At 43.9% G+C, this 27,805-nt stretch overlaps 1 protein-coding gene across 1 annotated transcript in view; it reads left to right on the top strand.

The window, feature by feature from the left end:
• Positions 1-16,858, top strand: part of LOC309800318 (uncharacterized protein) — a 28,774-nt gene extending 11,916 nt beyond the window's left edge. The window contains exons 2-6 of the mRNA XM_082614381.1: positions 6,356-6,611; positions 14,973-15,021; positions 15,310-15,416; positions 16,172-16,224; positions 16,488-16,858. Coding sequence (XP_082470507.1) covers positions 6,461-6,611; positions 14,973-15,021; positions 15,310-15,416; positions 16,172-16,224; positions 16,488-16,646 — 519 coding nt within the window. The 5' untranslated portion in view covers positions 6,356-6,460 and the 3' untranslated portion in view covers positions 16,647-16,858. The remainder of the gene's footprint in view (positions 1-6,355; positions 6,612-14,972; positions 15,022-15,309; positions 15,417-16,171; positions 16,225-16,487) is intronic.
• Positions 16,859-27,805: the final 10,947 nt, after the last annotated feature.

Raw genomic sequence — 27,805 nt, 5'->3', positions numbered from 1 at the left:
TTCATGACATATATAAGTCAAATCATTGTGCTGTACACCTTAAATTTAAACGGTGCTGTATGTCGATTATATCTCAATAAAACTGAAAGGAAAAAATTCCTTTAACAACCATAAACAGTAGCTCTCCTTTAATTCATTACATAGCAATCTCTAATTTATGAATATAAATAATTACTTTGTATATATGTAATGATAAATGAACATTCATTACTACAAAAGTAAGTTATGTCATAATGAAAATCTGGTAGATTAAATTTGGAACTCTGAGCTACTGTTCAGGCAGATAATATGAATTATAACACAAAATTTTAAATTTAGCCAATACACAAATACTTACAGAGGATTTTTTAAAATTTAGATAAAAATCAAAACAACAGTTGGAAAAGCAGCTCCATGTTTGGAAAGACTAGTCATTGTAGATGTTTTAAATTAACAAGGTCTTCATCAACCTCATTCTGCTTTACTTATGAAGCAAATAAATGTTGACATTGTTAGAAAAAGTCTTTTTATTTCCATGTGTCAGAAAATTATCATAATAAATGGATTTTTGTTAGATAAGATATTTTATTGTTATTTTTCAGAAAATTATTGCAGTAAGAATATAAATCATCTACCTTTAGAATCAGTAGTCAAATAAAAATGTGGAAAAAATTCAAAGTAATAACGATGTCTATGATGGGGATAGTCCCCTTGGGTGTCATGCCCTTGAGCAATAAACAACCTGAACAACCCTCCTTGGCTACTCTAAACATTTCTGTGGCCATTACAGCTAATAAAGTGCTCCCATATACATAGAAACAACCTGTGTAGGTAATGGAGGAAAGACTAAGGGATCCTGAGATCTGTGTTTGGATACTTGTCATGAGGTTTGCTGTGACCTTGGGCAATTCACTCACCACTCCCTAGGGATCCTCTATCAGTTCATCTGCAAATGGGGATAAGTACGCCTAATCCTTCAAACTGCTACATGGAGGCCATGGGAGATGTTCCCAGTTCTGAGTAGTAAATGAAATCATGAGATGTGCATGGGGTTTCCATTTTGCACTTGATAAAATGTGCTTTCTTTAAAAATTGTATGGGGCTTCCCTGGTGGTGCAGTGGTTGAGGGTCCGCCTGCCAATGCCAGGGGACATGGGTTCGTGCCCCGGTCCGCAAAGATCCCACATGCCATGGAGCGGCTGGGCTCGTGAGCCATGGCCGCTGAGTCTGCGTTCAGAGCCTGTGCTCCGCAACGGGAGAGACCACAACAGTGAGAGGCCTGCGTACTGCACAAAAAAAAAAAAAAAAAAAAAAAAAAAAAATTGTATTATGTTTTTCAAATTGAATAAAGTACATGTGCAGAGCCAGTAAAAGACAGTAATACCAATGAATTTGGAATCAGTTCCTGTTAAGTCACCTGTGGACAGCTGCTGGTTTCACATGTCCAGAGGTGAGCTTCTGTAGGAGCCTGAGAGGCTGACATTCTGATTTTCTTAGGAAGCCAAATGTTAAGGCAATTGTTTGAAGCTTGCAGATAAGTCACCATGCAAACTGAAAACCTAAAGGTGATTTTTACAGCAACCCTCAACCAATAAATGGCTCTGTAATAAACCTCAAAAGGACACAGAGTTTCTATTTTGAGAAATGAAATTTTGCAAAAACAGAAAAGCAGTTAAAGTCCCAGAAATGGTGAGAATATTTACTTCAGAGGAAGCCAGGAGGAAGTTTGGTTGAACATCCTCCCCACTCTTTTCCTGATGGCCCCTCTTGATTACAACAGTACATTTGTGGCCAGCCTGGAAAAAAGGAGTGTGTCCAACCTTTCACTCACTCATTAAGCATTTACTGTGGGCCTGCTACATTCCAGGTACTGGCCTATGGGCTGGTATAAGTCAGATCAGGTGTGATCTCGGTCCACATGGGGCTCTTGAGGTCTCGTTTGTGAACTGTCTTTCCCACACCCTGTTTCCCCAGGTTCTGTCCCTCCTTCCTTCCGCCATCCTACGTGACAGCTTCCCTTCATCCTCAGGTGTCCAGGATTCCTCCTCTTATGCGTGATTTCAGATGTTCACCGAGGGAAAAGTGACTGCATGTTCCAACTGTCCTGCCTTTGCTCCTAGCACCCTGGTATGTCCAGAGTCTCAGCACTGCCTATAGAAAGGCTTCCTATCGTCTAGAATCAGCACAAATGACACCTCCTCCATGCAGCCTTCCCTCATTGCCCAAGTTAGAAATGTTTTGTCTTTTGTTGGATGAATAGCCCTTTGTTGGTACATCATTTTAGCACTGACCACACACCTGCCTTTTCTTACAGCTGTTGGGGGTCAGTGGAGACCTTTTCTGCCAGATTGGACTGGGAGGACAGGGGATACCACTCTCTGAGCCCAGGGCTCATGTCTAATTCCTCTCTACCCCAGCAGCCTGCCTTATACTGTTGGATACATACCAAACACTAAAAACAATTTGGCTGGATTGGATTTTTTTCTTTGATTTTAGTTGCCCAGAATTAGCTTGATCAAACTCATCTGTTGGTGGTGTTCTGCCATCATGGGTCCATGCCTAGCTCTTATGATCTATATATTTAATATTTTTTGGTCTCCATACCTATTCCCCAGTCCCTGCCCCCAACCACCCCACCCTGCCATTGATACACACTCTTGTTTTAATAAAATGCAACCTTCTAATGCATCTAAGTAACCATATTCGTGTAGGCTTGAACACTTGGCATTGCTTGGGATTGAATTTGCCTTTTGGTCAAGAGAATGAAACACTTCATTGGAATTTTAGGCACCAGCAGCCAGGGTGGATTTGTTTGGGGGCAGGGCAGGTGACCCTTGGAATCCAAGGGGGAGGCAGTCAGCAGCTTGGTCTGGCACAGGATTTCTGCTTCCTCTCCCCACTCCCTCCACCTCAGAGCCTGTTCCCCCACATCTGGGCTCTGTCCTCTCTGGCAGAGCCTGTCTACACAGCTGCCATGTTGCCAGCCAGGAAGCCCCAGAGAGTTCTCTCTTCCAAGAGATTACCTGTTCTCCTTGACATATACTGCTATTTGAGATGCCCATTTCTGTTTCTCCTGCATCTTTTGGTTTGTGCTCCTTGATTACACCCTTGGTGAAGTGCCCCTCACCTACCCTGTGGTGAAGAAATTACTTAGCTCAGCAGTTCTCAAATTTTTTGATCTCAGCGCCCCCTTATACTCTTAAAAATTATTAAGGAGGACTTCCCTGGTGGCGCGGTGGTTAAGAATCTGCCTGCCAATGCAGGGGACATGGGTTTGATCCCTGGTCCAGGAAGATCCCACATGCCGTGGAGCAACTAAGCCCTTGCACCACAACTACAGAGCCTGCGCTCTAGAGACCGCGAGCCACAACTGCTGAGCCCACGCATCGCAACTACTGAAGCCCGCACGCCTAGAGCCCATGCCCTGCAACAAAAGAAGCCGCAGCAATGAGAAGCCCGCGCACTGCAACGAAGAGTAGCCCCTGCTCGCAGCAACTAGAGGTAGTCCAGGCGCAGCAACGAAGACCCAACGCAGCCCAAAATAAATTAATTAATTAATTTAAAAAAATTATTAAGGAACCCAAAGAGCTATTGCTTATGTAGGCTATATCTGTTTATATTTACCATATTAGGAATTAAAACTAAGACAATTTAAAGATATGTAATTAATTTTTAAATGGTACTATAACTATTATATATTAATATAATTAACATGCTTTTATAAAAAATAACCATATTTTCCAAATCATGAAAAATTTAGTGAGAAGAAAGGTGCTGCTTTACGTTTTTGCCAATCTCATTATTAATACCTGGTTTGATGAAAGAGAGCTAGATTCTCAGATCTGCTTCTGCATTCAGTCTGTTGCCATATCACACATCACCTAGCCTTTGGGAAACTCCACTGGACCTTGAGAAAGGCAGAGAGTGAAAATGGCAACTAGCATCTTAGCACTGTTATGAAAGAGTCTTGACCTCACCAAATCTCTGAAAGGATCTCTGGAGCCCCCAGGAGGTCCCTAGACCACACTTTGAGAACTGCCTGCCGCCTTAGACCATCGGTTTCTTGATGGCAAGGCCGTTCCCTGTTCAACCTTATTTTAAGCAGACTATGGATTGGGACTCAGTAAATCTTGTTTGAAATACTTGGAAATATCTGTGTCATTGAGAGTTATCCCACCCTCACAGTCACCTCGGAAAACACTCCACTTCTTCTAGTGCTGCTGCTGCGGATGGCATTTGGATTCTTACAGAAGGCAACCTCCAGAGGTGACGCATTTCTGTTGAATACCCTCAGTGGTCTCAGATCTTTGTTCTTTTAGGAGCAGTTTGATGTTTGGAAATAGCCTAAGGCCGTGTGGAGGGAAATCTTGTTAATTATTTGGGTAGTCAATTGGGTAGCACTACATTTTTGGAGTTTTAAAAAGTAACACTGACTTCTTAAAATTTGGATTGCAAAGCTACTTTAACAAGCCTTCCCCTAATTCTACATGTATATTCACACATGGGCAAATGATGTTTGAATACGTTTAATAATTGCATCATCCTTTGAAGAGTAAAAATTGGAAACAAAATCTTAGTGCCCACAACTAGGAGACCAGTTCAATAAACCATGGGCTTCCATGGAATAGAACACCTGGCAGCTGAAAAAAAAGAATGAGAAAGTTCTATACATATTGATTACAAATTAACTCCAAAGTATATTAAGTAAAAAGGGAAGGGACACATCAATATATATAGTGTGCTGTCATCCACAGGGGAAAAAGCTGTATCGTGTGTGTGTGTCTATATGCCTGTGTGTCTGTGTGTTTGCTCATGTATACATAAGGTATACAGTAAACTGGGAATGCTGGTTGCTTCCAGGGAGAGGAACTAGCTGCTTGGGGTGAAGGGTAGAAAAGCAGTTTTTCAAGGATTATCCTTCCGTACCTTTTAAGTTTGAAACCATATGAATGTTATCTAATAAAATAAAAACTTTTAGAAGCCCCAAACTGAAAAAATTATGACATTCCCTCCTTCTTCCAAAATTAAAAATAAAAACAATTCTTAACACTTACAAAGGCTATACTCCATAAACGAGTTCTTAGAATTGCTTGAGCAATAGAATGGTTATCAGAAAAATTACACAATGTACACGGGGGCATATGCAAAGAGGACACTAGAAAGGGACGAGATACATTTGTGAAAAGAACTGGTCATTTTTAGAGTCATACCTTATTCTTTTCACTCTTGCCCTGTTTCATAAATAGGGAAACAGACTCCAGGGGGGCTTAGTGACTCATCTATGTCATCTGGGCTCTGGGTTCCACTCTCGCCTTGTTAGGGGATTTCCTGACAGTTCCTGCAAATCTCTTTGTGGGGATGTGGCAGTGAGTGGGGGACAGAGGATGATAGATCCTCTTTCATGTGGTCCTAAACACACCTCTCTCCTCACTTCCCACCCGAAGCAGGGGCTGGAGGCCCAGGCAGGATACATGTGCCTCTGATGGTGGCTCGCAGGGCTACGTCATCCTCACTCTCTTCCCCAGGGCTCCCTGTGTGCCCAGGTGTAGCATCCTCCTCCAGGCTCTTCCAGGACATTGCTCTTGGTGTTCGGTTGGCATAATGCCTCTATTTCCACAATTGGCACTTCCCAGATCAATTGTCACCTAATTGTCACACAATTTGGTTGGTTCAGATGACTGTGGGCTTTTTTTTTTTTTTTTTCGGGCCCCTCACTGTTGTGGCCTCTCCCGCTGCGGAGCACAGGCTCCGGACACGCAGGCTCAGCGGCCATGGCTCATGGGCCCAGCCGCTCCACGGCATGTGGGATCTTCCCGGATCGGGGCACGAACCCGTGTCCCCTGTATCGGCAGGCGGACTCTCAACCACTGTGCAACCAGGGAAGCCCGACTGTGGGCTTTTTAAAATCGACTTCTCCTTCAAAGGATAAAGGTTTGTCATCAACTAAAGGATTCAAATCCTGTGGTGGAGACTCCCCACAGTTCTGACAGAACATGGTCAGGGTGCTCTGAAGGAGTTTTTGGCATTTATTCATTCATTCACTCAACGAGTGTATGTTGAACCTATTTGTTGGTGAGGCACTATTCTAGGCCTTGGGGATACAGTGATGAGAAGGTTCCTGTTGTTGTGGAGCTTACGTTCATGTGATGAGAAACTGACAATAAACAAGCAAACAAATAAATGGTTGAGGTTAATTCACATACTAATTAAGAGATCAGAGGGTGATGTGGCAGAGAGGTTGGGAAGCCAACTTTGGACCATGTGCTTGGGGAAGGCCAATCTGAAGATGGCTTCTTTAAGAGGGAAATGCTATCTCAATGCCTTTTGAGGCCCTCCTTTCCAGCAGTGACAGTCTAACATTCTCTGCACCCAACAGGTTCCTGTGGAGGGATGAAAGACAGGGAGGAGAAGAGAAGTGCCAGTTCCCTGGGCTTGTGTCTGCCGGCTGCTAAGTACCTCTGAGAAACTCTGCTTCCAGCTAATGAGGACCACCTATCCTGGGAACCTCGGTACATGGGACAAGAACCCTCTGGTTAGACCCCTTGGCAAGATGAATTGGACCAACTATAGGTTCCAGGATTCCAGAGCCAGTGGTGACATCTTAGACAACACCACACAGTTGTTCAGCTTGGGTAAGATTAGCTGAAAGTGAGCCCTGGGCAAAGTGACTACTAATTACTGTTAAATAATTGTCTCACCATTTAGTTCTTTAAAAACCCTATGGGTTGAATACTATGTCCATCTCACAGATGCAGAAAATGTAGCTCAGAGAGATTATGTGACTGTCTTAAGATCACACAGTTAGAAGTACCTGAGACCAGGTCACGGGACCCTAAAGCTCAGGCTCTTTCATGATATCATCCTTCATGCTTGTTTTCCTCACCCCCACCAACCCTCCTCTGCTTTTTCAGGATAGGCCCTTGTCTTTCTGACCCTAGGTGGACACCCTCATGCTGTCTGTCATCCTTGCTGAGAACAGGTATGCCCTGTTCTCAGCAACCCCCGGCCAGCAACCCCCAGCTGGAGCCCCAGGTTCCCATCTCATTGCTCCAGGCTTTTGTGTGACATCTCACCCTATTCCACGGCTCCAAACACCAAGCCCTGTGACTTGGTACCTCATCTTGGGTAATTCCATGGGCACTAGAAAGATCTGGTTTCCAAGTCCCCTCCCTACCCTTTGCCCAGAAGTTGGGCAGGGGCTGTTAAAGAAAAACTTAGTGAGGTCAGCTATCTTACTTGAAAGAAGGCAGAGAGGAAGTGAGCCATCGAGGTGCTTGACACAATTCCAACTGGCCTTAGTGCCCCAAGAGGCTGTAATTCTTGGTACTTCCACTTTCAGATATTATGTATCGTCAGTGGGTATTAGATTGCCCTAGTGATCCACTAGGTTCCCTCCACCCCACCCTAGCAGCAGTCTCTGCATTCGGGTGTCTGAGTAGTCAGCTCCCAAGATGTGTCTGGAATGTGCCACCTGCTATAGGGGCTGAATCACGCACCTCCATTTTAAGAGGGAAGGAATAGAAAGAGGCCCGAGTGTAGGCAAGAGCGCTTCGGGTTTAGAATTGAAAACTCCAGTCCTGGCTCCAGCACTCAGCAGGGGCCAGTGGCTGACCCTAAAGATCTATACAGAAAGGGGGTTGGGTTAGAAATGTTTTAAGATTCCTTCTAACCCCGAAAATCCAGGGACAGACTGTGGCTGGATAGGGGATGGGCTTGGAGTCTTCATCCCTTGATGTAGAAGAACATTTTTCAGTGTGGATAATATCACCATCACCTCCTCACTTAAGCATGGGCAGGCTCTCACAGCTGCCACCTCTGCCTAGTTCCAGCCCAGTTAGCTGGTATCCTGACCACTCCTCACCCCCTCACATGCCCCTCCCTGGGGACGGATCACCTGCACCCTCCTGGTTGTCTTTTTTCTGGATATCCTGTCATGTCTGGTAACACTTACTCCTTTGTAAGAATGGCAAACTCAAGAGTAAAATGATGGCACAGTGGCAACAAAGTGTAGTATTCATAAACACACAATTTAAAGTTGGAGAGATGTAGGTTCAAGTCTGATATCTGCCACTATCTAGCTCTATGACCTTGAGCAAGTCTGATCCCTGAGAGTTGGTTTCCTTACTGTAAGGTGGGAATAATAATTGTTCCTACCTTATTGCCTGTTTATGAAGCTTAAATAAGGTAATGAATGTGCCTGGCATATATTAAGTCCCCAAGGTAAGGCAGCTAATATTACTGCTTAGGATCCTGTAGAGCTCATTTTTATATGTGTTGTCTTGGTCAGTTTGGGCTGCTATAACAAATTACTATTTGACTGGGTGATTTATAAACAATAGACATTTATTTCTCATAGTTCTGGATGCTGGAAGGTCCAAGATTAAGGCACTAGCACATTCAGTGTCTGGTGAGAGCCCACTTCTTGTTCTTAGATGGCTGTCTTCTTGCTGTGTCCTCACAGGTTGGAAGGGCATGAGGAGACCCTCTGGGGTCTTCTATAAAAGAAGTAATCTCAGGCATGAGGGCTCCACCCTCTTGACCTAATCACCTCCCAAAGACCCCACCTCCAAATACCATCACCTTGGGGTTAGGATTTGACATATGAATTTTGGCAGCACACAAACATTCAGTCTATGGCATGTGTTAAAGAATTATTCTCGGCTCTCACTTCCTCTTGCGAGAATACCAGAATCACAACTAGCTGCTGGACAATCATCAACAGGAAGACACTGGAACTCACCAGTAAAGATACCCCACATCCAAAGACAAAGGAGAAGCCATAATGAGATGGTAGGAGGGGCACAATCACAGTAAAATCAAACCCCATAACTGGTGGGTGGGTGACTCACAGACTGGAGAACACTTATACCACAGAAGTCCACCCACTGGAGTGAAGGGTCTGAGCCCCACGTCAGGCTTCCCAACCTAGGGGTCCAGCAACAGGAGGAGGAATTCCTAGAGAATCAGACTTTGAAGCCTAGTGGGAATTGACTTCAGGACTTCGACAGGACTGGGGGAAACAGAAACTCCACTCTTGGAGGGCACACACAAAGTGTGTGCATCAGGACCCAGGGGAAGGAGCAGTGACCCCAGGGGAGACTGAACTAGACCTACCTGCTGGTGTTGGAGGGTCTCCTGCAGAGGCGGGGGGTGGGGGCTGTGGCTCACTGTGGGAACAAGGACACTGGCAGCAGAAGTTCTGGAAACTACTCCTTGACGTGAACCCTCCCAGAGTCTGCCATTAGTCCCACCAAAGAGCACAGGTAGACACCAGTGTTGGGTTGCCTCAGGCCAAACAACCAACAGGGAGGGAACCCAGCCCCACCCATCAGCAGTCAAGCAGATTAAAGTTTTACTGAGCTCTGCCCACCAGAGCAACAGCCAGCTCTACCCACCACCAGTCCCTCCCATCAGGAAACTTGCACAAACCTCTTAGATAGCCTCATCCACCAGAGGACAGACAGCAGAGGCAAGAAGAACTACAGTCCTGCAGCCTGTGGAACAAAAACCACATTCACAGAAAGATAGACAAGACAAAAATGCAGAGGGCTATGTACCAGATGAAGGAACAAGATAAAACCTCAGAAATACAACTAAATGAAGTGGAGATAGACAATCTTCCAGAAAAAGAATTCAGAATAATGATAGTGAAGATGATCCAGGACCTCAGAAAAAGAATGGAGGCAAAGATCGAGAAGATACAAGAAACGTTTAACAAAGACCTAGAAGAATTAAAGAACAAACAAAGAGAGATGAACAATATAATAACTGAAATGAAAACTACACTAGAAGGAATCAATAGCAGAATAATTGAGGCAGAAGAACGGATAAGTGACCTGGAAGACAGAATGGCTGAATTCACTGCTGTGGAACAGAATAAAGAAAAAAGGATGAAAAGAAATGAAGACAGCCTAAGAGACCTCTGGGACAACATTAAACACAACAACATTCGCATTATAGGGGTCCCAGAAGGAGAAGAGAGAGAGAAAGGACCAGAGAAAATATTTGAAGAGATTATAGTCGAAAACTTCCCTAACATGGGAAAGGAAATAGCCACCCAAGTCCAGGAAGCACAGTGAGTCCCATACAGGATCAACCCAAGGAGAAACACGCCGAGACACATAGTAATCAAAGTGGCAAAAATTAAAGACAAAGAAAAATTATTGAAAGCAGCAAGGGAAAAATGACAAATAACATACAAGGGAACTCCCACAAGGTTAACATCTGATTTCTCAGCAGAAACTCTACAAGCCAGAAGGGAGTGGCATGATATACTTAAAGTGATGAAAGGGAAGAACCTACAACCAAGATTGCCCTACCCAGCAAGGATCTCATTCAGATTCAATGGAGAAATCAAAAGCTTTACAGACAAGCAAAAGCTAAGAGAATTCAGCACCACCAAACCAGGTCTACAACAAATGTTAAGGAACTTCTCTAAGTGGGAAACACAAGAAAAGAAAAGGACCTACAAAAGCAAACCATAACAATTAATAAAGTGGTAGTAGTAACATATATATCGATAATTACCTTAAACGTGAATGGATTAAATGTTCCAACCAAAAGACACAGGCTCACTGAATGCATACAAAACCAAGACCCATCTATATGCTGTCTACAAGAGACCCACTTCAGACCTAGGGACACATACAGACTGAAAGTGAGGGGATGAAAAAAGATAGTCCATGCAAATGGAAATCCAAAGAAAGTTGGAGTAACTATACTCATACCAGGTAAAATAGACTTTAAAATATAGAATGTTACAAGAGACAAGGAAGGACACTACATAATGATAAAGGGATCAATCCAAGAAGAAGATATAACAATTATAAATATATATGCACCCAACATAGGAGCACCTCAATACATAAGACAACAGCTAACAGCTATAAAAGAGGAAATCGACAGTAACACAATAACAGTGGGGGACTTTAACACCTCACTTACACCAATGGACAGCTCATCCAAAATGAAAATAATAAGGAAACAGAAGCTTTAAATAACACAATAGACCAGATAGATTTAATTGATATTTATAGGACATTCCATCCAAAAACAGCAGATTACACTTTCTTCTCAAGTGCATATGGAACATTCTCCAGGATAGATCACATCTTGGGTCACAATTCAAGCCTCAGTAAATTTAAGAAAATTGAAATCATATCAAGCATCTTTTCTGACCACAACACTATGAGATTAGAAATCAATTACAGGAAAAAAACATAAAAAACACAAACACATGGAGGCTAAACAATACGTTACTAAATAACCAAGAGCTCACTGAAGAAATCAAAGAGGAAATCAAAAAATACCTAGAGACAAATAACAATGGAAACATGATGATCCAAAACCTATGGGATGCAGCAAAAACAGTTCTAAGAGGGAATTTTAAAGCTATACAAGCCTACCGCAAGAAATGACAGAAATCTCAAATAAACAATCTAACCTTACGCCTAAAGGAACTAGAGAAAGAAGAACAAACAAAACCCAAAGTTAGCAGGAGGAAAGAAATCATAAAGATCAGAGCAGAAATAAATGAAATAGAAACAAAGAAAACAATAGCAAAGATCAATAAAACTAAAAGCTGGTTCTTTGAGAAGATAAACAAAATTGATAAACCATTAGCCAGACTCATCAAGAAAAAGAGGGAGAGGACTCAAATCAATAAAATTAGAAATGAAAAAGGAGAAGTTACAACAGACACCGCAGAAATACAAAGCATCCTAAGAGACTACTACTAGCAACTCTATGCCAATAAAATGGACAACCTGGAAGAAATGGGCAAATTCTTAGAAAGGTATAACCTTCCAAGACTGAACCAGGAAGAAACAGAAAATATGAACAGACCAATCACAAGTAATGAAATTGAAACTGTGATTAAAAATCTTCCAACAGGGCTTCCCTGGTGGCGCAGGGGTTGAGAGTCTGCCTGCTGATGCAGGGGACGCGGGTTCGTGCTCCAGTCCAGGAAGATCCTACATGCCACGGAGTGGCAGGGCCCGTGAGCAATGGCCAATGAGCCTGCGTGTCCAGAGCCTGTGCTCCACAAGGGGAGAGGCCACAACAGTGAGAGGCCTGCGTACCGCAAAAAAAACAAAAAACAAAAAACAAAAAACAAAAAACTTCCAGCAAACAAAAGTGCAGGACCAGATGGCTTCACAGGTGAATTCTATCAAACATTTAGAGAAGAGCTAACACCCATCCTTCTCAAACTCTTCCAAAAAATTGCAGAGTAAGGAACACTCCCAAATTCATTCTATGAGGCCACCATCACCCTGATACCAAAACCAGACAAAGATACTACAAAAAAAGAAAATTACAGACCAATATCACTGATGAATATAGATGCAAAAATCCTCAATAAAATACTAGCAAACAGAATCCAACAGCACATTAAAAGGATCATACACCATGATCAAGTGGGGTTTACTCCAGGAATGCAAGGATTCTTCAATATACACAAATCAATCAATGTGATACCCCATATTAACAAATTGAAGAATAAAACCATATGATCATCTCAATAGATGCAGAAAAAGCTTTTGACAAAATTCAAGACCCATTTATGATAAAAACTCTCCAGAAAGTGGGCATAGAGGGAACCTAGCTCAACATAATAAAGGCCATATATGACAAACCCACAGCAAACATCATTCTCAATGGGGAAAAACTGAAAGCATTTCCTCTAAGATCAGGAACAAGACAAGGATGTCCACTCTCACCACTATTATTCAACATAGTTTTGGAAGTCCTAGCCAAGGAAATCAGAGAAGAAAAAGAAATAAAAGGAATACAAATTGGAAAAGAAGAAGTAAAACTGTCACTGTTTGCAGATGACATGATACTATACGTAGAGAATCCTAAAAATGCCACCAGAAAACTACTAGAGCTAATCAATGAATTTGGTAAAGTTGCAGGATACAAAATTAATGCACAGAAATCTCTTGCATTCCTATACACTAATGATGAAAAATCTGAAAGAGAAATTAGGGAAACACTCCCATTTACCATTGCAACAAGAAGAATAAAATACCTAGGAATAAACCTACCTAGGAAGACAAAAGACCTGTATGCAGAAAACTATAAGACACTGATGAAAGAAATTAAAGATGATACCAGCAGATGGAGAGATATACCATGTTTTTGGATTGGAAGAATCAATATTGTGATAATGACTATAATACCCAAAACAATCTACAGATTCAATGCAATCCCTATCAAATTACCAATGGCATTTTTTATGGAACTAGAACAAATCATCTTAAAATTTGTATGGAGACACAAAAGACCCTGAATAGCCAAAGCAGTCTTGAGGGAGAAAAAAAGGAGCTGGAGGAATCAGACTCCCTGACTTCAGACTATAATACAAAGCTACAGGAATCAAGACAATATGGTACTGGCACAAAAACAGAAACATAGATCAATGGAACAAGATAGAAAGCCCAGAGATAAACCCATGCACCTATGGTCAACTAATCTATGACAAAGGAGGCAAGGATATACAATGGAGAAAAGACAGTCTCTTCAGTAAGTGGTGCTGGGAAAACTGGACAGCTACATGTAAAGGAATGAAATTAGGACACTCCCTAACACCATACACAAAAATAAACTCCAAATGGATTCGACACCTAAATGTAAGACTGGACACTATAAAACTCTTAGAGGAAAACATAGGAAGAACACTCTCTGACATAAATCACAGCAAGATCTTTTTCGATCCACCTCCTAGAGTAATGGAAATAAAAACAAAAATAAACAATTGGGACCTAATGAAAGTTCAAAGCTTTTGCACAGCAAACGAAACCATAAACAAGATGAAAAGACAACCCTCAGAATGGGAGAAAATATTTGCAAACGAATCAACGGACAAAGGATTAATCTCCAAAATATATAAACAGCTCATGCAGCTCAATATTAAAGAAACAAACAACCCAATCCAAAAATGGGCAGAAGACCTAAATAGACATTTCTCCAAAGAAGACATACAGATGGCCAAGAAGCACATGAAAAGGTGCTCAACATTACTAATTATTAGAGAAATGCAAATCAAAACCACAATGAGGTATCACCTCACACCAGTTAGAATGGGCATCATCAGAAAATCTACAAACAACAAATGCTGGAGAGGGTGTGGAGAAAAGGGAACCCTCTTGCACTATTGGTGGGAATGTAAATTGATACAGCCACTATGGAGAACAGTATGGAGGTTCCTTAAAAAACTAAAAATAGAATTACCATATGATCCAGCTATCCCACTACTGGGCATATACCCAGAGAAAACCATAATCCAAAAAGACACATGCACCACAATGTTCATTGCAGCACTGTTTACAATAACCAGGTCATGGAAGCAACCTAAATGCTCATCGACAGATGAATGGATAAAGATGTGGTGCATATATACAATGGAATATTACTCAGCCATAAGAAGGAATGAAATTGAGTCATTTGTTGAGACATGGATGGATCTAGAGACTGTCATACAGAGTGAAGTGAGGCAGAAAGAGAAAAACAAATATCGTATATTAACGCATGTATGGGGAACCTAGAAAAATGGTACAGATGAACCGCTTTGCAGGGCAGAAGTTGAGACACAGATGTAGAGAACAAACGTATGGACACCAAGGGGGGAAAACCGCGGTGGGGTGGGGATAGGGTGTGCTGAATTGGGCGATTGGGATTGACATGTATACACTGATGTGTATAAAATTGATGACTAATAAGAACCTGCAGTATAAAAAACAAACAAACAAACAGAAATAAACAAGTAATACTAAACCTTCTTTGGGTTATTTGTATAGAGATATGTTAATATAAATGTTTCAGACATTACATGAAATTTCTAAACATCTTATATGTTCTGGTATAATGTTATAAGTCATAATTCTAGTTATTACTTTAAAATGTATATCTCAGAAATAACTAGCAAAACAAAACAAAACAAAAAGAATTACTCTCAAATTTCCTTTCTTTTTCTTCTCTATCCCTTTCTTCAGAGAACATCACCACCCTGAAGATAGGCACTGGCCCTAAAGAACTCAGCAGGTGGGTGAGAGAAGGGCTGGCCCATGCAGGAGTATCAGGGATCTTGGAAGACGGTCTGCTTGGCCCCCATTTGCGGACTGGTGTCGGTGGGACCATGGCCATGGAGGCTGGGGCAGAGGAGAGAGGCTCAAAATGGGGGCAGGAGATGGTTGGCTATTGGGGATGTGGAAGCCCAGAGGTGAGAGAGCTCCCACAGAAGTGGGGAGGCCCCAGGGCAATTTTGTGGATGATCACCATAGCCAGCCAGGGCAGCTGAAGCATCTTCATTGTCTTGTTTGCTTCCCTCAGGTTAGGCACAGCAGCCACAGCTGTTTCTAGCTCCATCGGTGTCGTGGCCCTCATTTTGCTGCTGGTGGGGCTCTTGTCCATGACTCTGAAGAAATGGAGGCATGAGAGTGAGTTGAATGGCTGGCCCTGGAGCTGGGAACCAGGAAAGAGGAGAAACCAAGGGCAGAGATGGGGTGTCTTTCCTATGGGGCAGACTTGGGGGAGGGTAGAAGAGGGCAGGCTATAGGGTCTGTTCTCTGGAGTTGCCAGGGACTCAGCACATAGCAACAAGATTTATTTATGGTACAAATTCTTTAAGCTAAAAGCCATACATAAGCAATCTGTATAGACATGGTTTATATGCATCAACTAAAATAAATATTGATGCCAGGGGCTTCCCTCGTGGTGCAGTGGTTGAGAGTCCGCCTGCCGATGCAGGGGACATGGGTTCGTGCCCCGGTCCGGGAAGATCCCACATGCCGCGGAGTGGCTGGGCCCGTGAGCCATGGCCGCTGAGCCTGCGCGTCCAGAGCCTGTGCTCTGCAGTGGGAGAGGCCACAGCAGTGAGAGGCCTGCGTACCGCAAAAAAAAAAAAAAAAAAAAAAAAAAAAAATGTTAGCATGTATAAGAATCACAGGGAGGGTTTGTTAAAAAAAAAATATTGATGCCAAACTCATCTAAATACTAACCAAAATTATAAAGTATACCAACAGTGCTTACTCCCCCTGCCTCTTCCTGGGCACTTAGCTCAGTCTCAGAGGCCCAATGGGTTGAACACGGTGGATTTTGCATTCTGAAGTCCAACCTTAAGCCCAGTAATCAATCAAGGAAAGATGGTTACTACCCCAGCTCAGGCTGACTCTGAATTTATTAATTTTTCTAGGACTATCTAAGAAACAACTGAAGCATCAGACCAACCTTCTCCACAAATCCTTGGTAAGGAAATAGTGGAGTCATACCTAGAGGGGCTCCTGGTTATCTCTGCCAGGATTTCATGCTGTTCCTAGGTAGACCCCATACAGGGGTGGTGGTGATGAGGAAGAGAACAGCCCTGAAAGAAATGCTTTTGAAAATCAAGGCAGATCTAGGGCTTGCTCAGCAAGAACCCAATGTTCCACTTGCTGTCCTATAGGGGCCCCAGTAGCTGGTTTTATCTTTAGAAGTGGCTGGTGCCTCTAACCTGTGTCCTATCTCTAAAGGAGCTTTCCTGCCATGCTGATGCCATATATTCCAACGTGATCAACTTGGCCCCCAGGAAAAAGGATGACTTCGCTGTCTATGCCAACGTACCCCCTTTCGATCATCCCAGAAGGACATCACCAGACCAAGTGGAATATGCCTCCATTGTATTCCACTGATGGGAAGCCAGTGAGATGTTTCAGAGAGGAGAGTCATACCTGTGCCCCAGCTGGATCCTGAAACGGCTTTTCCTTTAGATGTGTGTGTGTGTGTGTGTGTGTGTGTGTGTGTGTGTTTAAAATGCATAAACCATATTCTGATGGAGGTAAACGACTGGGTATTTCTTCTAATTTATTGGAAACAAAGTGCAGTTATAATGGAAAGGAGTGACATCTGAGAGACAAGGGACACAATCATTCCAGCCACCCTGAGCCCCGGAAGTAGGTTCCTGAGAGAGACTGGCCAACAGAGGAGCCCTTTCTCGCCTCTGCCCTTCTGAGGCAAGGGCTGAGGAGTGGGGCTTGCACCACTCAAGGACCAGCTTCTGGATTTTGTCTCTCTTGTTCTGCCCTGTCAGGAATTGACACCCTGTAGAGGTTAATTCATGAGTCACACTCACGTCTGGAGACGTGAATGGCTGACTGCTGTGTCTGTGTCTTCACAGCAGCTTTGCCGGACTATGTACCAAGTGTGGGGGGAGGAGGCATGGGGGAGCTGCAAGTACATGTAAAGTCTTCTTCCTGAGGGAGTGAATGCAGAGAATGCGGGGCCACCCGGGACAGGAGCTGGGGAAGGAGCACCCGGTGGAAGTGAGTACATGTCACCACCAACCAGTGTCTGTTCCGTGGGAACTTCGGAAGATGTCTGGAACTTTGCAACGGATTCATTCCTTCTTTCCTTCATTTAAAAACATGCATTAGGGCTCCCCTGGTGGCACAGTGGTTAAGAATCCACCTGCCAAGGCAGGGGACACGGGTTCGAGCCCTGGTCCTAGACACATGCCACGGAGCAACTAAGCCCGTGCACCACAACTACTGAGCCTGTGCTCTAGAGCCGGCGAGCCCCAACTACTGAGCCTGCGTGCCACAACTACTGAAGCCCGCGCACCTAGAGCCTGTGCTCTGCAACAAGAGAAGCCACTGCAGTGAGAAGCCTGCGCACCGCAACAAAGAGTAGCCCCGCTTGCCACAACTAGAGAAAGCCCATGCACAGCAAAGACAACAACAAAAAATTCCTTTAAAAAAATAAATAAATAAAAACGTGCATTAAACACCACCATATTCTAGACCCTGGGAATACAGCAGTGAACCCAACAGACAAAACCTTATTCTCATGGAGCTTACCTTCTAGGAGGGGGGCAATGAACAAATAAACAAGAAAGTACACAGACTGTCACATAGTAGCATGTGCTATGGACCAAAATTAAGCAAGTCCTGGAAGGTAGGGAACACCAGGTGGGAGTGGGTTGCTATTTTGTATTAGATAGTCAGGTACAGGCTTGCTGACATTTGACCTGAAGGCAGTGAGAAAGTGAGACCTGAGGGTAAATGGGGAAGAGCATGTCAGGCAGAAGGGACAGCAAGTGCAAAGGCCCTGAGGTGGAAGTATACTTTACATGGTCAAAGAATATCAAGGATGTTAGTGTGTCTGGAGTTGGCGGGGGGTGGGCAGTATGGGGAGATGAGGTGTGTGCCACAAATCAGCACCTGAGTTTGGGAATCAGTGATCTAAGGCAGTGTTTCCCACAGCATACTCCATGCAGTGGGAGTACAGGGACCCCTGGTCCTTTGGGGATTATGCCTCTGGCTGCACCACTCTCTATACTCCCACTGCTCACATTTGTTAATCTCCAGATATTCTCCTCATTTATAGGGGACTCCTGGTCTCCACTCCACCCTAATCCTGTCATCACTCAAGATTATTTCGTGGCAGTGTAGATGATCCTCCCTACCTTTGAGCTTAAAGCTTCCCAAAGTGTGTTCTTCCAGTTATGAGAGATGTTAATGGATGTTGGGATGTAGAGAGTAGGTGAGATCTATGACCAAATAAGTATGGGAAATGATGAATAAGTAAAGAGTAATGGAGAAAAATAATTTTTCATTTAAAACCAAAAATGATAGAAGCCACTTCTGTCTTCAAAGGAGGATGGCATATGGTTCACATCAGTAAGAAAACACATTCTTTATGGCTCCTTTCCACTCATAGAGACTGGAGAGGGGAGGAGGAAGCAGAAAGGAAACACAAAGATTTCTAAGCCTCTGCCCTTTTTTCTGTTGATACTGGGTAAGTCCAAGGGCAGAGAGCCCTTTGTTATAGTACAGATGTAGGGTGACCGCACACCTGGTATGATGGGGACTTTCCTTGTATACAACTGTTGTCCCAGAGACACTATTATTAGGTCCACTTTCATTCGCAAAAGTGTCATAGTTTGGGTGATAAATTATGTGGTCACCTGTTAACAAGGCTTTGAAAGTGCAAAAGCAAGTCCAAAGCCAATAAGGAGCAGAGAGCAAAGTTGTTTTATACAATAAAGTGAGAATAGAGTTGGGGTGGGGGTGGAGGAGGCTGTTGGGGAGACAACAAGGACATTTTTGAGGGGAAAGGGGGCTAAAATCATGTAAAACATTTCCACCACCACAAACCTCAGTGAAGCCCGTTGAACACACCAAGGTCTGGTGTGGGTATTTTGGGGAAGGGGACATCATGGACAAGGGACTGAAATCCACATCTTGGTCAGCATAGAGCAGAAATAAGAGGGAAGTGGTAAGAGGTGCAATCTGAATGCGTTGGACAATTCAGGGGGAGGCTGAACTCAGAGCTGGAAGCAAACATAAGAACACAAACCGTCTGAAAATTCTCAGAAATCTCAGGGAGGGCACCAGAGTTTCCAAAGAACTTACAATTGGGATATTAACAATGGTATTTAAATGGATAGTCTGGCCTCAGCATATATCTGTGTTGAAAAATTTAAACAGGTTTCTTTATGGCGAGACTTCTCAGCGCCTCCGAAATGTAATGTACTTTATGAATAGTATTCTTTAAACTCCCTTTTGTTTTCTTAGGGAGCATCCCATAGGACGGGAAGTAATCCTTGTAACGCCCTGTGGGAAGAGCTTGTTTAAGGGGACACCTGCCCAAGCGGGACTGTCACAGGGAGACCCCAGCCTAACTCTGCTTCTGATTTTATCCAAGGAGGGTGCAGAATAGTCATTATTAGTCTTTTATGTGGCAAATGGGGTAGCTGTGCCCAGTCTGAAGCGAGGACACCTCCTCTTCCAGCTTTGATCTGTACCCAACAGCCCCCAGTTTTTAGTTAGGCAGCCAGAGACATCTCTCTGGTGCAGTAGCTCTCAGCTGGGAGCAATTTTGCTCCCCTTCCCAGATATCTGAAAATATCTGGAGACATTTTTGATTGTCATAATGGAGTGGCGTGTGTGTGTGTGTGTGTGTGTGTGTGCGTGTGTGCTACTGGCATATAGTGGGTAGAGGCTAGGGATGCTGTTAAACATCCTACAATGCACTGGAAAGGCTCCCCACAAAATAGAATTATCCTGCACAAAATGCTGCTGTCGAGAAGCCCTGCTCTAGGCTCTTCCTGGAGCTCATGTTCCGATACATAGCTAAGATGAAGATGTTGAGACTCTCCATGCCCCAAGCTTGGGACCCACAGTGATTTCAACAGAAGTAAAATGAGCACTAAATAATGATTAAAAAATCTCAGCAAATAGAAGGATGGATGAGCAACCATCCCGATTTGCCCTGGACTGTTCTAGTTTTAGCACTGAGAGCGTTGAGTATTAGTATTGATGGGTTCCAAGAAACCCCTCAGGTCTGGGCTGCTAGCAGCTAGGACTCTCCACTTCTGAATTAGCCTTTGTGATTTTGGAGCAAACAGCTGCACTTCTCAGTTAGGATGGGAGAATTCTGGATCTTTACAGCTAAAGCAGAGGGCAAGTGAGTTATACACTCCAAGGAGGCCCAGGTCTTGGGCACTAAGACAAATCCCTCCAGCTCACCTGCAGAAGAAGTTGTCCTCAACCCACTGGCCTGGCGGATGTAGCTGTCCTCCTTTCCTTGTTGCTCATCCGCACCCATGGCTCCTGCCTTACATCACTCTCAGAGGAGCTGCTCAGTGCATTTTGCTGAATGAGTGAATGGGTGCTGCTCTTCTAAAGATTCTTGGGGGGGGCTTCCCTGGTGGCGCAGTGGTTGAGAGTCCGCCTGCCGATGCAGGGGACACAGGTTCGTGCCCCGGTCCGGGAAGATCCCACATGCCGCGGAGCAACTGGGCCCGTGAGCCATGGCCGCTGAGCCTGCGCGTCTGGAGCCTGTGCTCCGCAACGGGAGAGGCCACAACAGTGAGAGACCTGTGTACCGCAAAAAAAAAAAAAAAAAAAAAAAAAAGAAAGAAAGAAAGATTCTTGGGAAATTCTGTTAAATAGGCTGAGGAGCTTCTAGACGTTTGGCCATGTGGTGGTTGCTGTTTCTCTTGGGAAAACATAATTCTGCAATGTTCTGAACACCCTCAAAGAAATGTATCTGTTTTAACAAGGGCAGGGATTTGGAACGTAAAACGCTTTGCAAAGTCCTGAGAAAAATCTCTCTGTGTGACTGGAAATGAGGTTCACTTGCTCCCTTAATGTTTCTTATTAGAGGATAGAAAAAGCCAGCTTCTCGGTGCCCAGCAGGGAGGAGTATTTCTGACAGTATTTGGAATCACTGGTGCATGGTAATAACAAAAAGTAGACTGCTTTTAGTTGGTTTTATTATTTTTTAAATCCAATGCAGACAATGCACCCCTTGAGCGCCTGCTTCCAGGATGGACAGCTCCCACTGCCCCCTGCCCCCCACCCACTCCATGCACCACTCTCTTGTCAGCTATCAGTCTTGGCCCTTCACTTACCTTGTACAACCTTTGGAAAGTTAACTGATTTCTTTAAGTTCAGATTTTCTCATCTCTAAAATGGAAATAATAAGTTCACAGATTATGGAAATAATCTGTGACTACTTTGAAGGTAGGTATTTTCTGATGATGTTATATGAAAATATTCTGTAAATTACAAGATGCTGTAGAAAAATGTGAAGAATTATTATCAACTGACATATGACAATTGATCATGTTACAAGGAGATATTTCTCATGGATCAGTTGAATGGACTAGAACAGCAGGACGATTTTGCCATCATTAGAAGGGCGTGGCCACTATCAGTAACTTTTTTTTTTTTTTTTTTTTTGGGAACCTGACTCAAGTACTGTGCAGCAACATCTCATAAACAGGAACTCAACAAATAAATAAATCACATGGTCCTTAATTTTTCACTTCCTTAAGAGCCAATGATCTAAGGGGAGTTAAAACAGACACAAAAAACAGTGGAAAAAAAAATTTGTGTGCAAAGAAGGCCAGCCCAGATAGAGAAAAGGATATACTGAATGTACAAAGGTCCAAACTTTTGAAATTGATGAGTGTAGAGGGATGTCCCTCATCACAAAAGGATTCTTGTCTTTATAAGTAGGTGTAGGGCCTCCCTGGTGGCGCAGTGGTTGAGAGTCCGCCTGCCGATGTAGGGGACACAGGTTCGTGCCCCGGTCCAGGAGGATCCCATATGCCGCGGAGCGGCTGGGCCCGTGAGCCATGGCCGCTGAGCCTGCGCATCCGGAGCCTGTGCTCCGCAACGGGAGAGGCCACAACAGTGAGAGGCCCGCATACCGCAAAAAAAAAAAAAAAAGTAGGTGTATTTCAGGCTTTGTAAAAATAGTGCCCTCCTCTAATACACTCTGGGCATAGATGTTAAAATTTTGATTTACTGAATTCACCAATGTTCCCTGGAAACACCTAGCTGGAGCAATCTTGACTGCACAAGGAAAGTGGCGGGGGGACAGCCAGAGGTCCCAGTGAGTTAGAAGGATGTTCCTTGGGGCTTGGCACCTGGGCGCTCCCACCCCACCTCCTGTGTCTTTGCCATGCCCTTGGGGTGTCCTTGGCAGGCTCCACCTGTCCCTCTGATATTGGAGCACCTCGGGGCTCTCTCCTGGCCCTTTGCCTTCTCACTCTACTCCCAAAGGCTTTAGTGCTGTCTGCTTGCCGACGCCCCTGAAATCTACGTCTCAAACTGTAGACATCTATAGACACACATCTAACTGCTTAGTGGCCTTCACCTCTTGGGTGTATGACAGCAATAATAATGATAAATACTTTTGTAGTCATAACTGTGTGTAAACACTTCCATAGTCTTAACAGACATATTTTAAGTGCCTCACATATAACTCATATAAGCCTCACAGCAGCACTTGAGAAAGTTACTGTTATTCTTGTCTTCAAGAAATCAAGTCACAGAGAAGATAGGTAGCAGCAGAGTCAGTCTGGCTTCAGGGCCCCCGTCTTTAACCACTCTGCAGACTGGGCCCCTGTGTAATCACACTCAACATCAGGCACAGAAAGCATGCTGCAGCTCCCCCACTGCCCTCTCCCTCCCCACTGGCCACCCACTGGCCCTATCAGAAAATCTATGAGTCACTTTGCCATTCTCTTCCTCCCACTTCCATTCCAAGTAATTCGATCACCAAATCCTACCACTTCTACATCTTGCATATTTTAAAAATCTGTTTAATTGCCTCTGTCTCTCCCTCTAATCTGTTCTCTACATTGCAACCAGAGTTTCTTCAAAAAACAAACTCTGAGTGGCCATTATCAGTTAACGTTTCTTCAGCTTATCAACGCACCTTCAATGGGTTCCAGTCGTCCATTGGATAAATCTAACTTCTTAGCAGGGCCCACAAGGCCCTCTGTGATCCCATCCATATGCACCCCCTCAGCCTCATCACTCCTCACTGCCCTCTCGCTCTCTCCCCTTTATCTTGGCTGGCTTTCAGTTTTCCAAATGCACTAGTTCTCTCTCTCCCCACTGAGATTTTACTCATGCTCTTTCTTCTGCCTGTAGCCCTCCCCCCCACTCCCTAGGTCAGAGCTGAGTCCTTCTCTGATCAAAGACTGTGATGAGCCCTTCTGCTATATGTTCCCTGGCTCCATTTAACTTTCCAGGAGACAGCATTCATCACACCTTAGTGTAATTTCTTGTCTGAAGTCTATGACCCCAATTGCATGGGGATAGGGATCAAGTCCATCTTCTTTACCTCTGGATCCTAAGTGCAGGGCCAGGTGCATTGTCAACTATCAAGAAATATCTGTAGCATGAATGAATGAATGGCAGAACAATTTGGAGGAAATAACATAGTGACCACAGTAGCAAAGCCCTTGCTATTTGATAAAATATCAGCTTTATTGAGATAGAATTCACATACCATACAATTCACAATTCTATGGCTTTTTTTTTTTTTTTTCTGGTACGCGGGCCTCTCACTGTTGTGGCCTCTCCCGTTGCGGAGCACAGGCTCTGGACACGCAGGCTTAGCGGCCATGGCTCACGGGCCCAGCCGCTCCGTGGAATGTGAGATCTTCCCGGACCAGGGCACGAACCCGTGTCCCCTGCATCGGCAGGCGGACTCTCAACCACTGCACCACCAGGGAAGCCCAATTCTATGGCTTTTAGTATATTTGTAGAGGTGTGCAACCATCATCACAATTTTAGAACATTTTCATCACCCCAGAAGAAACCCTGCGCTCATTAGCAGTCAGTCACCATTTCCTTCTATGTTATTTTAAAAAGATAATAAAGCCTAGTATTTGCAGCGTGTTTCACGTGGGTTAACAGAGCCCATGTGGGCTCATTGAATCTTGAACAACTCTGTGAGGTGGGCATTTGACTGCATCTGTCAATTAGTTTTAAATTCAGTTTTTGGAGGAAGATCTTTAATCAATAAAAAGTTGCATCTAAAAGGAAGGGGAGGGGTGGTGGAGGTTGCAGTGGGGCGGCGGGGGGAGGCGCTGGAGGCCTATTTACAGACTGCTGACTCTGGAAAGGCATGGGCTAGGTGCTCCATATTTGTTGTCACATGAACTTGGGGTGCTGCACTGCACCCTAAAGTCTGGTATGTTGAGTGTCTACAAAACTCACTGTTGCAGAACGTGAATTAGTTGGAAGATAGAGATGGTAGAGAAATAATACATAAAGCAAATGGCTTTTGAGATAATAATACAAGATCTACATTTGAATCCTGATTCTGCTATTTACTACAATTCTGTGAATTTGGGGAAGTTAACCTTCCCAATATTCAGTTTCTTCATTTTAAAACAATATTCTTAGTATCTTCCTTATATGGTGGTTGTGAGGATTAAAGGAGCTAGTATAAGCGAAGCAACTTCATATACTGGTGTTCAGTGAATAGTAGAACATTTTATTACTAATAATAAACAGATTGGAAAAAATAAATTAAAACACGCATGGAAATAGCACTATATAATTACTGAAACATGAGAATTCATTGCTATCCAGATTGTAGTGAAATAGGCACACTCAAACACTGCTAATGGGATGCATGTTCTGAAAACAAAAGGTCAGTGTGATGCAAAGGCCATAAAGTCACTTTCCTTTGACTTAGATATCCATTCCTGGAACTTTATCCAAAGGAGATAGTCTAAAATAAGCAACAACAACAAAATCAGTATGTACAAAGCTACCCATCACAGTGTTGTCTCCAATAGTAAAAACACTGGAAACAACTGAACGATGCTCCAAAGAATGCTTTGGAACTTACGGTTATATCAGCAAGGTGGGATATTAGGCAACCATTAAAAATGCCGTGAAGGGCTTCCCTGGTGGTGCAGTGGTTGAGAGTCCGCCTGCCAGTGCAGGGGACGCGGGTTCATGCCCTGGTCCGGGAAGATCCCACATGCTGCAGAGCGGCTAGGCCCGTGAGCCATGGCAGCTGAGCCTGCACGTCCGGAGTCTGTGCTCTGCAACGGGAGAGGCCACAGCAGTGAGAGGCCCGCATACCATCAAAAAAAGAAAAAAAAAAAATGCCGTGAAAACTTTTTGGGCACAGAGGGACCCACGTGTGCAGATGCCCTGAGGTGGGAGAGAGCCTGGAAGAGTGTGAAGAAACAAAGGCAAGCAAAGTACCTGAGGTACAGCTAAGAGGGTAGATCTTGTTCAGGATCTAAATTCAGTGGGAAGCCACTGAAGAGCTGTTAGCAGATAGTGACATAACCAGAATTGAGGGTTTTAAAATCTCATTTATTATAATGTGGAAAACAATTTGGGAAACTAAAAAAAAACACAAGTATGCAGGAAAGGGGTTATGCAAAAATGTATTAGGACGATTGGATAATGAGTATTTTTCTCCTTTTCAAAAATTCCTTAATCAAAAAATAATAAAAAAATAAATAACTAAAATGAAAAGAGAACAAAAACGATAGAAAAAAATTTTCCTGTCTTCTTTTTTTTTTTTGCGCGGTACGCAGGCCTGTCACCACCGTGGCCTCTCCTGTTGCAGAGCACAGGCTCCGGACGCGCAGGCCCAGCGGCCACAGCCCACAGGCCCAGCCGCTCCGCGGCACATGGGATCCTCTCGGACCAGGGCACGAACCTGCGTCCCCTGCATCGGCAGGCGTACTCCCAACCACTGCGCCACCAGGGAAGCCCTCCTTAGTCTTCTTGACACACCGTTTTTCCCCCTTAAAAATGGGGAGAGAGAACTGATTCTCCTGCAGAAAGTAGCTATGTTCTCTGTGAGGCATTGCATCCCACGAATGTAGGAGGCATTGTGCAAGGGGAGAAGGGCTTGGGAGGGATTCAGTCTTATGAAATGTGTAGGGTGTGGGAGGTGAATGTGAGTTATCGACCTCCATCAGCCGCTCCTACTTCCACCAGGTGATAAGCTATCAGAAATAGCTTCCTGTTGATGTTACAGATGTTTATAGCTTCATTTAGGGCTGTCAGCTCAAAGCAGAGAGAGGAGGACCATATCACATCCGGCTAGGCAGATGGAGGCTTGGATGTGGACCTCCCAAGGAGCACCAGCAGGAATCCGTTGACAGTGGCCTCTGGGAAGGAGCAGACTAGGTGCTTTTGTGAGCAAATCATCATCTCATCTTCAGCAAGTGTTTGCATGTAGTTAAGCAGTGTGTGAGATGTGGGCATATCCCAGGCATGTATAAATAACAGCACTTTAATTCATTCACTCACTTACACATGCCACAAACACTGCTTGAGCACCTACTAGACGCAGGCAGAGTTCTGGTGACAAGGGACACAGGAGAGTAAGACATAGACCCTCGATTTAGAGCAGAGTCGTGGATGATTGAATCAAAACTACTTGCAATTGTTTATGAAGAAAATGTAGTCCAGAGAGGTCGAATGCTTCGGGCCTCCAGGTCACTGAGGTCCAAGTCAAGTGGACTTTCTATTGTTGTAACACTGTCGTAGTGAGAGTACACACATGGAGGACCCCAAATATGTCATGCTCAAAAATCCTTAACAACTACATGATATTGTGAGGCTTGAAGAGGCATCATGGAAGGTTCTAGTCCAAGAGTGGTCTACACAGAAGAGGAGAGCAGTGTGAATGATACACAACCCTGGCTGCTGCCATATCTACCCCGGGTTCAGGTAAAAGGGTAATCAAGGTATTGGGTCAAAATTCTTGGCTTGATTCCTATAGGTTAACTGTAGCTAGAGTTAATTACTGAGAGACTCTGGCAGAGTCAGGAGCAGCGAGGTGTATGTTGACAATGTAAGGACGAACCTGGAGGGTGCCGAAAACCCAGTTAGGAAATCATTCTGTAAAGCTTCCAGGATCCCCATGCATTCCTAAACTTTGGGTAAGGATGGCGTTTCCTGTTCTTAACATAGCTCTGCAAAGGAAAGAAGACTGTAGCTATAGACATATTTCCTCAGTGAACTGATAATACATTGTGGGTCGGAAAACACTGAGCAGCACTCAGCCCAAGGGGTGGATTTCTAACTTTAATTTAGAAAATAAAAATGTAAATAGCTACCATTTGTTGTTTACCAGAGAAAGGAGCTTCTGTTAAGTGCTTTGCCTATTTATTTGTATCATTTAACTTTAAAAAGCCTTGTGAGATTTAAAAAAATTAGACATTTATTATTAACCTATGGAAAGACTGAGAACCAGAGAGGTTAAGTAACTTATCCCAAGTCAACCAGCTACCAAGTAGTACAGCCAGGTTTCAAACCTGGATATATCTGATTTGGGAGCCATTATTCTACACTGGTTATATCTTGTTGCGAGCAGGGAGGTGACATCACAGAGGCCTGTAAAGTTCTGTTTTCTTTGTTTTATTTCAGGATCATTTTATGCTCCTCATGTTCTTCTTCACTCCCAAATTTAGGATGTGGGGGTTTAGCCTGAGACACCCCCCAAAAGCCTGCAATTGACCTTTCTTCCCTTCCTGGCACTGTCATACAAACTGCAACAGCCA

Source organism: Mesoplodon mirus (genome assembly GCF_964341445.2).
Source record: "Mesoplodon mirus genome assembly, chromosome: 3".
NCBI lineage: Eukaryota > Metazoa > Chordata > Mammalia > Artiodactyla > Ziphiidae > Mesoplodon > Mesoplodon mirus.
Note: the sequence above shows the minus strand (reverse complement) of the source record. Positions and strands in the feature narration are given on the sequence as shown.